This window comes from Urocitellus parryii, chromosome 6 (assembly GCF_045843805.1).
Source record: "Urocitellus parryii isolate mUroPar1 chromosome 6, mUroPar1.hap1, whole genome shotgun sequence".
NCBI lineage: Eukaryota > Metazoa > Chordata > Mammalia > Rodentia > Sciuridae > Urocitellus > Urocitellus parryii.
The window spans coordinates 79,141,960-79,158,946 of NC_135536.1; the positions used below are offsets into that span (position 1 = coordinate 79,141,960).

Sequence of the window (16,987 nt, forward strand, 5' to 3'; positions counted from 1 at the left end):
CTGTAACTTAAAAAATAAAATCTTACTCTTGAGGAAAAGATGGTGGAGACTACTGTCTTATTGCTTTCAACAGAAACTTGTTTATTATTTAATTCAATTGTATTTAAAAGAATGTACCTTAATGAATCCTACATATGTATGTAACTATAATGCACTAATTAAAATAATAATAACAATAATAGATTAGTAGAGCAAAGCAAGAAGTCAGGGGAAGGGACATACTGGGGAAGGAGAGTGATCAAATTATATTATGTGCATATATGAACATGGTATAGTGAACCTATTATTATATATAATTATAATGCACCTATGCAAGGAAAATAATAATAATAATAAAATTATTTGGTGTTTCCAGGAAAAAAAACAGTATTCAACATTAAATGACAATAACCTCTGTGATCTCAGTGACTTCTACACCAATGAACGGGTCCAACCAAGAACACACACTCTCTGTTACCCACTTCATCCTCATGGGCTTTCCCTCCAGCCCAGAAATGCAGCTCCTCTACTTTGGGCTCTTCTCCATGACCTACACTCTGACCCTGATGGGAAACGCAGCCATTGCCTGTGCTGTGAGGGGAGACCGGCGCCTTCACACCCCCATGTACATCCTCCTGGGCAATTTCTCTCTCTTGGAAATATGTTATGTCACCTCCACCGTCCCCAACATGTTGGCCAACTTTCTCTCCTCAAGCAAGTCCATCTCTTTTGTGAGCTGTTTTGCACAATTCTACTTCTTCTTTTCCTTTGGGTGTGATGAGGGCTTCTTCCTTTGCTTCATGGCCTTTGACAGGTGCCTTGCCATCTGCCGTCCTCTGCATTACCCACGCATCATGACCAGACAGCTGTGCACTGGCCTCGTCATCTTTGGATGGTCATGTGGGTTCATCCTCTTTATAACCCCAGTTGTTCTCATTTCACAGTTACCTTATTGTGGTCCAAATATCATCAACCATTTTATGTGTGATCCTGTCCCATTGATGATGCTATCCTGTTCTGAAGACTCCACCACCCAGTTCATTTACTCTGCCTTCAATGCCTTCTTCATGATTGGCACTTTTCTCTTCATTCTTTGCTCTTATGCTCTGGTGATTCTAGCTGTAGTGAGGATGCCTTCGGCAGCAAGCAAACACAAGGCTTTCTCTACTTGTGCTTCTCATCTAGCTGTGGTGGTCCTGTTTTTTGGCTCTATTATGGTAATGTATGTTAGCCCTGGATCAAGACACCCAGTGGAAGTGCAGAAAATCATTACCTTATTTTATTCTGTCATAACACCCCTCTGTAATCCTCTAATTTATAGCCTGAGGAACAAAGAAATGAAAGCTGCCCTCAGAAAAGTCTTTGGGACTGAAATATTGCTCATAAAACATAAATCAAACATCATAGCTAACTGAATTCCTTCTCAACCTACCTAATCAGATATGGTGGAGAACATTTTCTAGAGAATTTAATAATTTTGGTTAGGAAACTATTAATAAAGCCCCTTGTATCTTAAATATTACTCTTTACAATGATGGATTAGCCTTGTTTGAGAAATAACATTGTCTCAGAAAATTCATATAGAACTCAGTTTCTCAAAGGTAGTATAGATAGAGTTTGTATTTCAGAATTAGAAATGTAGTATAGGTCCTATCCTGTTTCCAAATTCATGCTACATGTATAATTGTTCAGTGGTTACCAAAATAGAGGAACGATTTCTGTATGAAAAATGTCCAGCCATACTGGTGTGATCTTGTCACTCCACCTTCAAAGAACACATAGTTTTACTGTAAGGATTTCAAAACAAAAAAATTAATAACCTCAGCTAGATGTTAAATGGGAGGTCACATGGCACCCACAATACAGATTAGGAATTGAATAGCTATTTTTTACCCCAAATCGATGCACTAAATGTAAAGTGCTAGGCACTCATCAGGATATCACTCTCCTTGTTAAAGTTAGTGCCATGACAGGTTTGAGGCCATATTCTATTTCAGTGTTTTTGCTTTCAGACATATTTAAGAATTATAATAATCTTCTTTAAATATCTTTTCTTCTTTAAAGTGTATGTAATCACAATTGTTAGTTTGATAATATTTTTTATTTTAATCCTGGTCATCAATCCTTTCATTAACTCTCGAAAATATTATCAAACACATCAAAATAAGATGCAATTTATAGAGCTGCATTACAGCTAACAGAAATGCACTTGCATTAGAAAGCAAGATACAACTATAATTGGTCTTCTTTTAAGAAAGAAGAAAGGATTTGAGGTTGTCTAGACTTTGAGAGAAAAAGCTTTCTGAGGGGTTTCAAAAAGGAAGGGATGTTGCTATTATCTGGATATAAAGTATCCCCCCAAAGACTGATGTGTTGAAGGTGTAATCCCCAATGCAGCTATGTTCAATTCAGAGGTGGGTACTGGGAAGTGATTGGATCATGAGGGTTCCAATAAACTAATCTATTGATGGGTTCATAATTGAATGGACTATTTGGAAGTGGTAGAAACTACCTAGGTAGGGCTTACTTGGAAAAAATAAATCACTGGGACCATGGCCTGGAAGAATATATCTTATTCCTAGACCCTTCCTTTCTCTCTGTGCTTTCTGGTTGCCATGAGCTGAGTACTTCTGCTCCACCACATGCTGCCCGCCATGACAGTCTGTCTTACCAAAGGCCCAAACTATGGGGCCCGGTGACCATGCACTGAATCCTCTAAAATTGTGAGTCAAAATAAATCTTTCCTCTTTTAATTTTGTAGATATTTTTGTCACAGTGACAAAAATTTGATTAACCCAGCTATCTTAAGGCAGATTTAATTTTTGGTTTTCTGGTTTTGTATTTCACAGAATAAAAATGAATATAATGTGAACAATCATTCAAACAAAGTATTTTCATTAGAAAAACACCTAATTCACAACCTCGCCCAAAACATTTTCAGTGTAGTTGTACGATGGTGGTGTTTCCCTGACATTTTAACTATGGTTTCCCTTTGGGTTCCTAAGTTTCATTCATTCAATAGTCGTTTATCTTTCTGAAAAGAAAGGGAAATGAGATGGAAAATTGTGGTATTTAGTTGAATGTATTTTTGACTGTGTGTGTGTTTCTTCTGTAATCAACTTTGAAAACAAAAATTAACTAGGTTTTCCATATCTCAGACTATCTGTGTCCCAGCAAAACTTTTACCTCATATTTCATATTATTGCCACTTAATATAATAAAATCCAAATTAAAATATTGAAATAACAAAATTTTAACTTCAAAGTTGTCTGATATACTTTAAGACATGAATTATTTATAAGAATATAAATAAAATTAGCTTCTACTCAGTGGATGATTTCTAATCTCTACACACTCCCCTCAACCACTTACAAAACTTAAGTTTTTTTTTAAGTTGACTGTTTTTTTTCAAACCACATAAACACTTATGTTCTGTATATGCTGATGGTAGCCCTGAAGCCTACTTCATTTATTTCAATAACAAGAACTATTTCTGAGTATTTATCAGTTGCTTATATTATGACAAACCACTTCTACTCATGGTCTCCAAATTTTCAAGTATATGATTCTAGACATACTCCAGGTGAAGCAAATAAGGAGGAATTAATAATATAAATAAAGCAAATGTTGTATTACATCAAAAGAAAGCAATTTGTGAAATGTTCAATGATATCATAAGCATTGTAACTCTTCAAAGTATTTGGTAAAGATCTTTATCCAATGTATACAGAACAACTTCCTTTCCACCCAGTGCTCTCATGGAACTATTATACCCTGAATATAATTTGAGGACAGTCACTTCAATTTTGTTATATGCACCTACAAATATATCCCACAACCTCAGGGGCATACTTTTCTCAATGTCATATAAATAGGTTAGAAAACTAACCTAACAGTTTTAGTGAGCTTCCACAGTTTTATAATGTCACACAATTGATAAATGATAGTAGAGAAAAATGATTATTGTAGGAGATGCTTTGGAAGAGCTTTTATTTTCACCTGCAGGTATATTGATCATCACTCCTGAAGGACTATGGAGAGCCCCTGTAGGTGACAAGTCAGGTGGTGGTAACCCCTGAATAGACCAGCATCAGACTCATTAGGCTTTTTCTCTTGATGAATTTGGAGGAGGCTACAAGGAAGGGGAAGCCATCAGCAACAGCTCTAGTACAGCCTATCTGTGCCCTGGGCTTAGCCTTTTAGAATGAAGTGCATTGAAGGATGTGACTAATCCTCACTAATTCAACTCTTAAGTATAAAAATTGCATGCTGATTGTGAATACAGTATAATCAAAGGATGTAAATATCTCATTAATAGTGTTTTTAGCAACCAAGTAAAAAAAATACTGGATATTCAAATCTGTCTTGAGTCAGCCATGTCTTTCAGTAGTGTATCTCCAGGCACACTTCTGAACCCAAATCTTCTTGCCTTTCTTGGTAGCATCCCCTTGAACTGGTACTCTAATCATATTTTTTTTTTAGTGTTTCTACATTCAGATGACTACTGTCTTGTTTTCTTGCTCACAGATCAAACTCCCTCACTTTCTTCCTTGGGTTTTCTCAAAATTCACCTTAAGTTTAGCTTTCCCAGACCATCCTATTCAAAAGACCATCATCCCCTGCTACCATTGTATCTATTTCTTTCAACTTCTTTTTCTTCAAATAATCTATCTTCATTGGAAATACATTTGCTCTGTTTCTTGATTTCTATCTCCCCACACTAAAATGTGGACTTTATTAGACTAGATGTCACAGCTTTTATCCCCAGTGCCCAATATAATGCCTAATAATAGCAGAAGCTCAACAAAGTTTTCTTGAATTAATTTGTTAACAAAATTGTTAATTGAGTTCTTAAAATTGTAGAAGCCATTCTGGAGCCATACAATATAACTCATTTTTTTTCTGCCCTAAAGAAACCTAACTGGTAGGGGAGTCAAAATAACACAAACAGTGTTGCAACAGTTATCCAAAACTCAGACCAACTGGAAATAAACATTTGGCATAACACAAAACCTTTGTGAATTTCAAAAATAACAGTCTGATGGCAAGAGAAGTTCCATGAGTAGTGTTTAAAAATCGGCAAGGTATGAACTGAAGAATTTTAAGTTCAGGGTATAAAGCTATGATTATTGTATAATTGGTGATAATACTTCAAATAGCAGTGGTAGAAAATATATTTAGCAAAAAATGAATAAAATTTGAGGACAGGTTGAGAGGAACTTTGAACTACATACAAACTGAAGATTTGGGGATTTGTCCTGTGTACAATTAGAGTGGAAATAAGGGTGAGGACTGATGGAAAGGAGGTTTAATAAGATAATTCTGGAATATGAAATGGATCAGAACCAGAGAGACTATTTATGAAGTTACTATGCCACCACAGGTATGGCACGCTGAATCTGGACAAAAATGATGAGTTTAGATTGAACCAAAGATTTTAGGGAAGATGCTAGAGTTTAGTTGTGCATTCAAGAAGGTGTAGAATTTTAACATTAAGATATCAAGTTCCAGTTACAGGTAAGTAGAACCATTGAAGAATAGGGATGGTAACAGCTAATATTTTTAAAACAAAAACTAACAAATATAAGATTAAACATTTGTATTTAAACTGGATCCTTGTGTAAAAATATCCAACAGAAGGCTGCAACAGTTTGACTACAATTTGGAAGTAATATTACTGCTAGACCTATCCCAGAAGCAGGATTTAACTCAAGGTTTCCTCATGAAATGTTATACTATAAATTAAGTTACTACTCTAGAAAATCAGAGGGTAGATAGTAGAAATTAAGTTTAGAGGACACTTATGCAGTGTAAAGAAGTATAGGATTGTAATGCATTCCAGTGTTGTTGTGTATTTTAAAATAAATAAATGGAGACAGAGACAAGGTGCAGGGGCAGGGAAGGTGGCAGAGTGGCTTTTTGTCCAAGCGGCCATGCTTATTTATACCAATAGGTTACATTAAGTCATTAGTACCATAACTACATTATTGTTTAGAGTATCAGTAAGGGTGCTTATGCTGCAGTTACGTTTCACAGTTACAATTTGCAATGATAGGAGCTTTGTGCAGCTTTGTGCAGAGAGTCCATTGTCTGAAGTTACTGTTAGGTGGGCAGCTCAAGGAGCATAGGAGCTTGATGAAACACTGTAGTTATCTATCAAACAAATTCTTCTATTCCCAGGATAAGTGTGCCTAAGATCAAGGTCAAACCCTCCTGAAGAGCATTGCTACAGTGGCCAGGCATTCCATGTCTTTGACACGGGGAGTTTCCCAGTAGCCAGGCATTCTGCACCTTTGCCCAGAAACTTCCCAGCAGCCAGGCATTCTGTACCTTTGCACAGAAACTTCCTAGCCACCAAGCATGCCACAATCACGAAGAGAATCAGAGACCCAATCCCAAACTCCTACAATGCAGAGTTCTATAGAGAACCACATGAAAAATAAGTGTGCCTTAGGCCTGGATTGGCAGTGACCTCACAAATTCTATAGCTGTTTGGCTCGCACCTACTAACACTCATATGCCTGCATATACTAATGTGCTATCAGTAGCCAAAAGGGAACAGGATTTGTCACAAATCAATATAACACTATTGAGGTCCCTGATTGTGCCTAAATCTATACTTGGAATCATGAAGAACACAAAGGTAGTGTTTTAATGTCCCTGATGTTGAAGATTTGGTCTTTGTGGGGTTTTCTAATCTGACCATCTAATCTAGTCTAATCTTCTCATCTGGTCGTTATTGGTAAAGTCACTGTGAATTTGCAATACGTTCAACAACATTTTTTGTGGGAGTAGGGGTACTAAAAATTGATCCCAGGGGTACTTTACTACTGAACTAACCCAGCCCTTTTTGTTTCTTTTAAGACAGGGTCTTGATAAGTTGTTGAGACTGCCCTTGAACTTGTGATCTTCCTGCCTCAGTCATAACTTGCCTCAATGAAGGCAGAATTTAAGGATGCTGAAACACACCAACAGAATGAAATAAAAACCCAAAGGGTAAGAAGAACATCAGCCATAGAGTAGTATATCAAAGTCATATTGAGTTGCAAAAATAAAGAAGTCTCTATAAGGCACAGACATATTAGGAACATAATAGCAATAATTTCCTAAGATTTGTATCATAGGTCTAATGAATCCTTTAAAATTGTGTTCCCAACATATAAAAATAAAATAAGAGGAAGAAGGGAAAGCATGCTCTCATTTGCCTCATGATCTTCCATCCTCCTAAGCATTAAGATTATATTAAATTTAACTCTTGAGTCCCATAGAGATTCCCTATCATAACACACAGAGAAATTTCTTTAGTGCCTCCTTGATATCTTTGTTCCGAAAGTTGTAGATAATGGGATTAAAGAATGGGGTTGCCAAAGCATAGAACAAAGTCACAAACGTCTGCATCCCATGATAGCGCCCAGAACTGGGGCTAACATACATCACCATGACTGAACCATAAAACAGAGACACTACAGAAAGGTGGGAGGCACAGGTTGAGAAAACCTTGTACCTTCCCAAATCTGAGGCCATATGTAAAACCGTGCTTAGGACACAGAAGTAAGTGCCAAGTATGTACAGGAAGGTAAGGAAGATGATGAGAGAGCTAATGACACCACAAGTCAAGGTAATTTCAGATACAGGAGCACAGGACAATGCCAGCAAAGGTGCCAGATCACAGAGAAAGTGGTCAATAGTGTTTGGACCACAGAAGGGCACCTGAGATATTAGGATCACAGGGGTTAGTAACCAGAGAAAGCCACCCAGCCAGCGGAAGGTGACTAGCCGAACACACAGGTGATTGCTCATTATGGTGGGATAGTGTAAAGGTCTACAAATGGCAAGAAATTGATCAAAAGACATCACTGACAGAAATAAGCCCTCAGCAACATACATGGCGAAGAAGAAGTAGAACTGGAGCAGGCAGCCAGCTTAGGATATGCTCTTGGTCTGGGAGATAAGGTTGGCCAACATTTGGGGCACATCAGAACTGACATAGCAGATTTCCAGGAAGGAGAAGTTGGCCAAAAGGATGTACATGGGTGTGTGGAGCTTCCGGCTGGACCACACTGTGCAGATGATGGATGTGTTCCCTGTAAGAGTCAGCAGGTAGATGAGGGAAAAGATAATAAAGAGGAAGATCTGGATCTCCCAGCAGCAGGGGAAGCCCAGGAGGATGAACTCACCCACAGACCCAGAGTTATTAGTTTCTAAGGCTAACATTGTCTGACCTGTTGAGGTGGCAGAGATAGTAAGAACCACAGAAATATTTACATAGTTTTCTTCTTCTTGGAAAAGAGATACATTTTTATTTTCTTCAACATGAGTTTGTGGTATTACCATCTTCTCTTTAGAAAGATGAATTGTTTTTTCCTCTTGTCTTCCTTCCTTCTTAGTTACTCAATAAATATGTATTTACACATTGTTATTGTCAGGCACTGTTCTAGAAAATAAGGAAAGAATGAAGAATAAAACAAGAAAAATCTGATCTTATTGAGCTCAGGTCAAATACCTTCTGTTCACAGCAACTTTGAACAGTATGTTGGTGACTAGAATTTCTAAATACATAGAGATTAGGTATTTGAATTTGATTGGAAGATATTTGAGGAGATTTAACTTAGAACTTCACTTGGATAGCATATATACTGTTTTTAATTAGAGTGTCTGTTCATTTGTGGCAACTTCATGGAGAGCTGATATAGATTATGGGTTAGATGCTAACATCCCTCCACCTTTATTCTGATGCTGGTCATGGACAAATAACAAAGGAATGTAACAAAAACAATTTTATTGTTATCTGAGACACCAATATTATAATCAGCTGAAAATAATAACAAAAATTTTGTGAAGAAAAAATAGATCTTGGCAAAGATAGAATTTCCAAAGCCAATGATGAAGGAAAAACATTACTACATCATAATAACATGGGGAAAGATTTGGATGGAGACACACACACATACAGAGAGAGAGAGAGAGAGAGAGAGAGAGAGAGAGAGAGAGAGAGAGATCCAAAAGATAAAAGTTAGAGTACTTTCAAAAGAATTGTTGAATAGAGGTAACAGAGGTAGGGCCATAGGACACACTGCCAGTTCTGACTAGATCAAGCTTATTTTGCTGATTAAGGAAAAAAAACCTAGAGGTAAACTACTGAAAGAGTAAAATTACCAAAGCTTTAGGAAACAGCAGTTTTCTGGACCACTTGGTACAGGTTAATGAAATTAGCAGGAAACTATTTGAAAGCTATTACAGTAGTCCCAGAAAAAAAGTGTAAAGAGCTTGGCACAGAGTGAAATGTATAGAAACAAACCAGGACTGGACTCAGAAGAAGTGCAAAGATAGAAACCTAATCTCCCTTCTTTTAAATCACCAGTGGTTATTACATACCCCCCCCAAGGGGCAGAGGAGAAGAACAGGGGAAACGCAAGGCTTCGCTTTCCATCTGCCACAGATTTCACTCTACCTGGGACTCCCCACAGAAAGGAGGATTTTGGATTCCCCCACAGGAAGGAGGAAATGGATTCCCCCACAGGAAGGAGGAAGTCACTCCCTGCACAATAGCCCCACTCTGTGGATAACATACTCCCATCTTGCTCTGGAATTTGGGTACCTCTCAGATCCCAACAGATGATGCACAGCTCACTGTTTTGAATATGAATGTTATATTTCTTGAAATAAACTACTATTTACAAAGTTTCCCTCCCCTGCACACCACACAGTAGTTGGAGGTAGACTATGCTATGATCTGTGTGAAAGAGAAGTGTAAACCAGAGGGTTAGTCATCTAAATTATTGCCATAGTCTTTAGTCATTTTCCTCTGGTAGGATTATAATCCTTTGGAAGATGACCTGAAAAAGCAAACAACAATTTATCCAAAAAATTTTCTTAATTCTCTGTCTTAATAAGGTTTATATAATAGGAAAGCTGTTTGTAAAGAATAATCAGGGAAATTTATGCTCCTTTTTCATTCAACATATAAAGCAAAATGGACAGAGAGACATGATAAAGACATTGCTGCTCGTGGTCTGTTACCACACCCATCCCCACAGAGCCTAAATGCAGCCCAGCAATGTGAAGAATCAGTCCCTCAGAAAATTTTCTTCAAAAGTTTCACTCATAGACGAAAACATGCCACAAATCTCTCTATTCCCCGTAATTTATCCCTAGACTCTGAGGCCCTATGTCGGGAGACCTCAATCCTGAGGCTGTAGGAACAATTAATGTGTATGATACATACCTGACTGTGTTTCTTTTCAGTAATTATTGCACTTGAGATAAAAGCTACATGGATATGCATATATGCATATGTGTTAGCACAGTCACACACATTCCAGGCTGTCAGAACAGTTGTGTTCCTTCCAGAATTTCCTCTTCGAATCTTAATAAATTACCTTTTACAATGAAGCCCTGGATTTGATCCACAGTACCACAAAAAAAAAAATTAAAAATTACCTCCTATATAACAAAATGTTTCTGACATGAGATGTACACCATTATATTCAAACATTAATCTTAAAAACCTAAACCTAGAGTTTTCCATTAAGTTAAGACATCAGTTGCGGGACAGACAAAAATCAATATTTTCTTCAAATCTACATCAGCTTTCTATGCACCCTATGGAGTTAGATGATCATTTGCCTGAGTTCTTTTTTTCCCACATTTTTTATTGGTACATTACAATTATACATAATGGTGGGATTTGTTGTTACATATTCATACATGCACCCAATCTAATAATATAATTTGGTCAATATAATTTCTCAATATTTTCCTTTTTCCTCCCCTCCTCCCCTTAATCCCTTTCCTGTATTCTACTAATCTTTCCTCGATCGATTTTCATGAGATTCTCTCCAACTTTGTTTTCCTTTTTCCTTTTTAGCTTTCACATATGAGGAAAAACATAGAATCCTTGACCTTCTGAGTTTGGCTTATTTTACTTAATATAATATTCTCAAGTTCCATTTACTTTCTCACAAATGACATAAATTTCATTTTTCTTTATGAACTGAATAAAATTTCATTATGTACATATACTATATTTACTTTTTCCATTCGTCTATTGATGGACTCCAAGGCTGGTTCCATAGTTCAGCTGATGGGAGTTGTGTTACTGTAAACATGGATATGCATGTATCACTATAGTATGATGACTTTAATCCCTTAGGATAAATACTGGAGAGTAGTATAGCTGGGTCACGTGGTGCTTCCTTTCCTAGTCTTTTGAGGAACCTCCACACTCATTTCCATAGTGGTTATACTAATTTACAGTTCCACCAACAGTGTTAAAAGTGTTTTTTCTCCACATCCTCTCCAACATTTATTACTGTTTGTATCCTTGATGGGTGCCTTTCTGACTGGAGTGAGATGAAATCTCAGTGTAGTTTTAATTTGAATTTCCTTAATTGCTAATGATGTTGAGTGTTTTTTCATATGTTTGTTGGCCATTTGTATTTCTTCTTTTGAGAAGTGCCCATTCAATTCATTTGCTCACTTATTAATTGGGTTTTTTCTTTTGTTGCTGTTGTTTCTTGTTTTAGTTATTTGTATATCCTAGAATATTAATTTTGTCAGAAGAATAGCAATGAAAGATTTTGTTCCATTCTGTACATTCTTTCTTACAATCTTGTTTTCTTTGCTGTTCAAAGTTTTTTTTTTTAATTTGATGCTATCCCATGTATTAACTCTTGATATTATTTCCTGAGTCTCAGGGGTTCTATTGAGAAAGTCATTACCTGCACCTATATACTGGAGTGTTGATCTTACATTTTCTTCTGGAAGTTGCATAGTTTTCTGATATAATTCCTAGGTCTTTGATTATTGTTGAATTTATTTTTATGCAGGGTGAGAAATAAGGGTCTGGTTTCATTCTTTTACATGTGGAAAATCAGCTTCCCCAGCACCATTTAACAAAAAAAGGCTGTCTTTCTCCAATGTTTGTTTTTAGAATCTTGGTCAAGAATCATATGTCCTGTGCCTGAGTTCTAGATCACTGATTGTAATTGGAATTGATGTTCAGCACCACAATCCTTACCCATGCAACATCCTCAATAATTTCTGATACATCTGAGCCACAGTAGTGCTAGAATTCACTTATCAAAGAGAATTAAGCAAAAATAAGGCCAAATATAAAGGGTCCGAGTTCAAGAATCACCACTTGAAGAATCTGCCATCAGGAACACTCATTTGTATTTTAAGTGAACAATAAATAAACTTCTTTCATGTTTGATCTACTTTTTGGGGGGGGGGGGAGTCAGTTGCAGAAAAACAATGTGACTGGTTACATCAGATATTAACATTTTTATTTAAAGAAAACAATCTGTGAATGACTGTATTGACAAGTGATTTGTTCTTTTATTGCCTTCAAAAATCTTATTGTAAAATTATTGGAAGAGAAAGAGGGCTGGGGTTGTGGCTCAGTGGTAGAGCACTTGCCTAGCATGTGTAAGGCACTGGGTTTCATTGTCAGCACCACATATAAATAAACAAAATAAATATTTATCAAAAACTAATAAAAATAAAATAAATAAATTCTTTTTAAAAAGAAGTCTTTAAAAAATTATAGGAAGAATTAAGAAAATATTTTTTATAGAGACTGAGAACTTACCTGGAGGAAATAGAAAGTGAATGTCAGTAAATAAATTTACCAATAAATCACCATTGGGTCTTATTCAGATATAATTTGTTTAAAAAACTATAATATTATAGCTTTCTGTGTGTAAGAAAGCTTCATCATTCTTCCTTTAGTTTGAACTAAAACCTGAAAAGCAGACATAAAAAAAAACCTTATACAGCTGGCAATATTATACAGTGGGCAATAGTGTGGAATGGTGGTGGGGTAATGCAAAAGGTTAGAGACAAGCTCCTTTGAGGACATTGAATCAAATGGGCATAGCTACAGAAAAAAAAAAAAAATTTAGAAAGAACTGTCCACCCCAACCCCATTCAATTAACAGCAGTAAAAAAGGAACTGTAAGCCCAGCTGCAGGAAGTTGGACTTAGGGTAATTTCAAAAGCTTATAAAATCTGAAATGGTAAGTAGAGTAAAATTTTTATTAAAGTCAGTCACAGAAAACAAAAAATTATAAAATAAAGTTTAATTAAAATGTAGAGTGAATTTATAAAATTCACTTTATTAGATGTTATAGAATTAAGCTAGACCTATTAACAGAAACAAACTCTTTTTTAATTTTCTATTTGTTCTTTTTAGTTACACATGACAGTAGAGTGTATTTTGACACATTACATATACATGGAATATAACTTCCCAATCTTGTGGTTGTACATGGTGTGAAGTTACACTGGTTGTGTATTCGTTATATGAACATAGAAAAGTAAATCTGATTCATCCTACTGTCTTTCCTATTCCCATCACTCTTCTTTTCCCTTTATTGTCCTTTGGATAATACAATGAATTCCTATTTTTCTTCTCCCCATCCTTATTTTTTGTTAGCACTTGCATATCAGAGAGAACTTTTGGCTTTTGGTATTTTGAGAATTGGCTTATTTTGAGAATATATAGTCTCCAGTTCCATATATTTGCGGGCAAATGCCATAATTTCATTCTTCTTTATGTCTGAGTAATATTCCATTGTGAATATAAACCACATTTTCTTTATTCATTCATCTGTTGAAGGGTACCTAGATTGGTCCATAGCTTAGCTACTGTGAATTGAGCTGCTAAAAACATTGATGTGGCTGCATCACTATAATATGCTGATTTTAAGTCCTTCAAGTATAATCCAAGGAGTGTGATAACTGGGTCAAATGGTGGTTCCATTTCAAGTTTTCTGAGGAATCTCCATACTGATTTCCAGAGTGGTTGCACCAATTTGCAGTCCCACCAGCAATGTATGAATGTCCCTTTTTCCCCACATCCTCGCCAACATTTAATATTGCTTGTGTTCTTGATAATTGCCATTCTGACTGGAATAAGATAAAATCTTAGTTTTGATTTGCATTTTTCTAATTGCTAGAGATGATGAACATTTTCTCATATCCTTGTTGATTGATCATATTTCTTTTTCTGAGAAGTACCTGTTCAGTTCCTTCACCCATTTATTGATTGGGTTATTTGGGGGATGGGGGGTTGGTGGTAAGTTTTTTTTTAGTTCTTTGTATACCCTGGAGATTAATTCTCTGAGATACAGGTGGCAAAGACTTTCTCCCATTCTGTAGACTCTCTCTTCACACAGAACCAAATTCTTAAAATATTATATAATTGCTCTATTTCACCTTTTTGGGGGTTTGTAGCATGAATTCCTAACCACCATGGCTTCACACATGCTGCTCTTTCTGCCCATCACTTTCTGTCCTTGCTAACAGAAGCTCACCATCCTTCAGCAGACCACATGCTGGCTTTTAAAACTCCCATATGGAAATTACATATTACAGTCACCCACACATCTCTGGGCAATTAGGTGTAATCTTTTAACCACCTAACTTCAAGGTGCCAGGGAGATAATGGTTAATGTTGCAAAATACTGATGAACATACTAAACTAACAGACAAACAGACTAACGACTACTTCAATCTTTCTTTAAAGCCCCCTTTTCTTTATGCAATTCAAAATTTCTTAAAATAATGTGAAAAGAATTACAAGTGTAAGTTTATTATAATACTTTAAGCTTTTTTATGCATAGGTCCTTTTAACTTAAAAAGCTATAAAAATCATGGGTTCTCATTTTGTATCCAATTAAAACATTTTTAAAAATGTACAAATTTTCTATAGCAAAAAAATGCACTGAAAAACATAAGTACTATATACAACCTGCTCCAGAACACTTCTTCCTGGAAAAGGGTCATGTATGTTCTCAAGACCATTGTTAAGGTTTTGACAAAGTTTTAACTTGCTCCCAGAAAGATTTGCTAGCTATTTTGTCAAATTTTATTTCTTCCTTTTTATTTTTTTACTAGTGTTTCCATCCTTAAATTACTGTATTTCACAAATACATTGCTATACCATTCAGAGTTTGGTAAAGGAAACATAAATTATATTTTTAGCAGAAAGAAATTTAGCACAGGGAATTAAATGCTTGATTAAATCCTTTTATTTTTTAACTAAAGATGTAACCTAATTTTATGACCTTGAGATCATTTACAGTCTCTCAATATCTTATTGTAGATACTTCAAAATGTCCTGTCCTAGGTATTTGATGATATTTTTCACATATACCATCATTCCTTCATTCAATCATTCAGTCAAATGTTTGTTGAACCATCCTATTCACCAGACACTTTTCCATCCACTGTTAATATCATAGAATACAAATTTCTCCCCAAATGTAATTTATTTAGTGAGCTGGGAAACCATAGATAATTTGAGGTAATATGATGGGTTCTGTGGTAGATATGATGCTTCACTTTTAAGCAGAGGCATCTAGACAAAGTTGGAAATGAGGTTCAAGCTCAGAAGAGGGTAATGAATTTATTAAATATTAGAAGTTTTAAATAGAAAGGGCATTTGAACTTAGGGCCAGACTGCCTAAGGAACACATCCAAGAAAAGAGAAAAAAATCTGATGTCAGGTCATCAGCAATGCTATAAAAAACATAAAGAAATAACATAGGGGATAAGTACAGGATCATAAAAAAGCAAAGTGAGGAAAGGAAAGGACAGAGGAGAACAGATGAATGCACTAATATAAAAGCAAAGAAAATGGAGTTTTCTTTGAGAAAGTGGTCAGCCTGGCCAAATACCACTGAAAATTCCAACAAAATAAGAAATCACAGTTTAAAATTTATTTAACCACAAAAAAATTAATTTTGACCCTGGCAAAAATTCAACAAAGTTATGAAGGAGGGCAGAATGTTGCAAGTTGAAGAGTGAATGACACTGGGAAGCAGAACAGGGTAGACCACAGGGATGGCTCCAAAGAAAAGAAGAGAGAGAGACTAGGAACTGAAGGGGTTGCTCATTTAAGAAAGAGCTATTAGGCTTTTGGTTTTCATTTTCTAGGACAAAAGGACTAATCAATCAATAGGGAAGGCCAAGGACAGACCCCTGTGAAGAGATTCAACTTGAACAGGGGATTAAAATGTCTTTTTATTGTTATAGGGAAAACAAAAGAAATATGAAGTCAGATCTCTTTTTGTCCTAATGTGTTCAAATCAGCAATAACTATCTCACCTGTCACCTATTATTGGTGATGTGTTAAAGTCAGAAACAGTAGTATATTGATTCCATCCCCCAAAGCCTTTTTTTACTTAAGTAATCCATCCACATAGAAAAAAATAGCAACCTATAATAATTATTTATTTATAATAGCATTATAAATACTATACAGTAAATTAATAAATATACTATACAATAAATTAAAATGACATTTTATGATAAATAATAAAAATAACTATTTCCATCCCAAGAAATTAAATTCTCCTCAAGAAAACCACTATTACTAGTTTAAAGAGAAAAATACATGCACTTACAAATATATGTATAAACACATTTTTATACAAACGACAACACACCAATCTTGCCCTACTAAAAGTACTTTACTTAGTTCACTTGGTACTATCTCTTAAACATTGTTCCTCATCAGGAACAATGTATAACAAGGGTGTGTATATTTATCTCAATTCTTCTTAAGAGCTATGTCATTTTCCACTCTCTGGGAATATACACCATGATTTATTTAATCAGTCACTTATTAATGGATTACTATTTGTTTCTAGGATCCAATTATAACAAACATTGTTGAAAGATTATTAGTGTACATAGAGGTTTGAAAAATATACAAGAATATCTGAAAGTGAAAGTGTTGAGTAGAAAAATGTGAGCACTTTAAATTTTGGTGAATGTAGCCACATTTCCCTCAAAAGAGGTTTCACTGTTTTCTTTATTATTGTTGTTTTTTTCTCTCTATCCTCAGCAAGAAAGCCTGGCTCTTCACATATGCTGCTGATGGTTCAGACTCTTCACCTGACATAACCCATGTCTGCCCTTCAGATCTCTGTTATACAAGGCTGATGACTACAAGAAATAAACATCTGGTGGGGAAGGCCTGCATCTACTACCCACATCC

The 16,987-nt window shown here is 35.6% G+C and overlaps 1 protein-coding gene and 1 pseudogene across 1 annotated transcript; one reads left to right on the forward strand and one right to left on the reverse strand.

Moving 5' to 3' along the window:
* The first annotated feature begins 419 nt into the window (after window positions 1-419).
* LOC144255440 (olfactory receptor 11G2-like) lies at window positions 420-1,394 on the forward strand. Its single transcript, XM_077800131.1, has one exon. It carries the CDS (start codon window positions 420-422, stop codon window positions 1,392-1,394), a length of 975 nt encoding a protein of 324 aa, XP_077656257.1.
* Window positions 1,395-7,257: 5,863 nt separating this feature from the next.
* Window positions 7,258-8,193, reverse strand: LOC113199160 (olfactory receptor 11H2-like; annotated as a pseudogene).
* Between the last annotated feature and the right edge of the window lie 8,794 nt (window positions 8,194-16,987).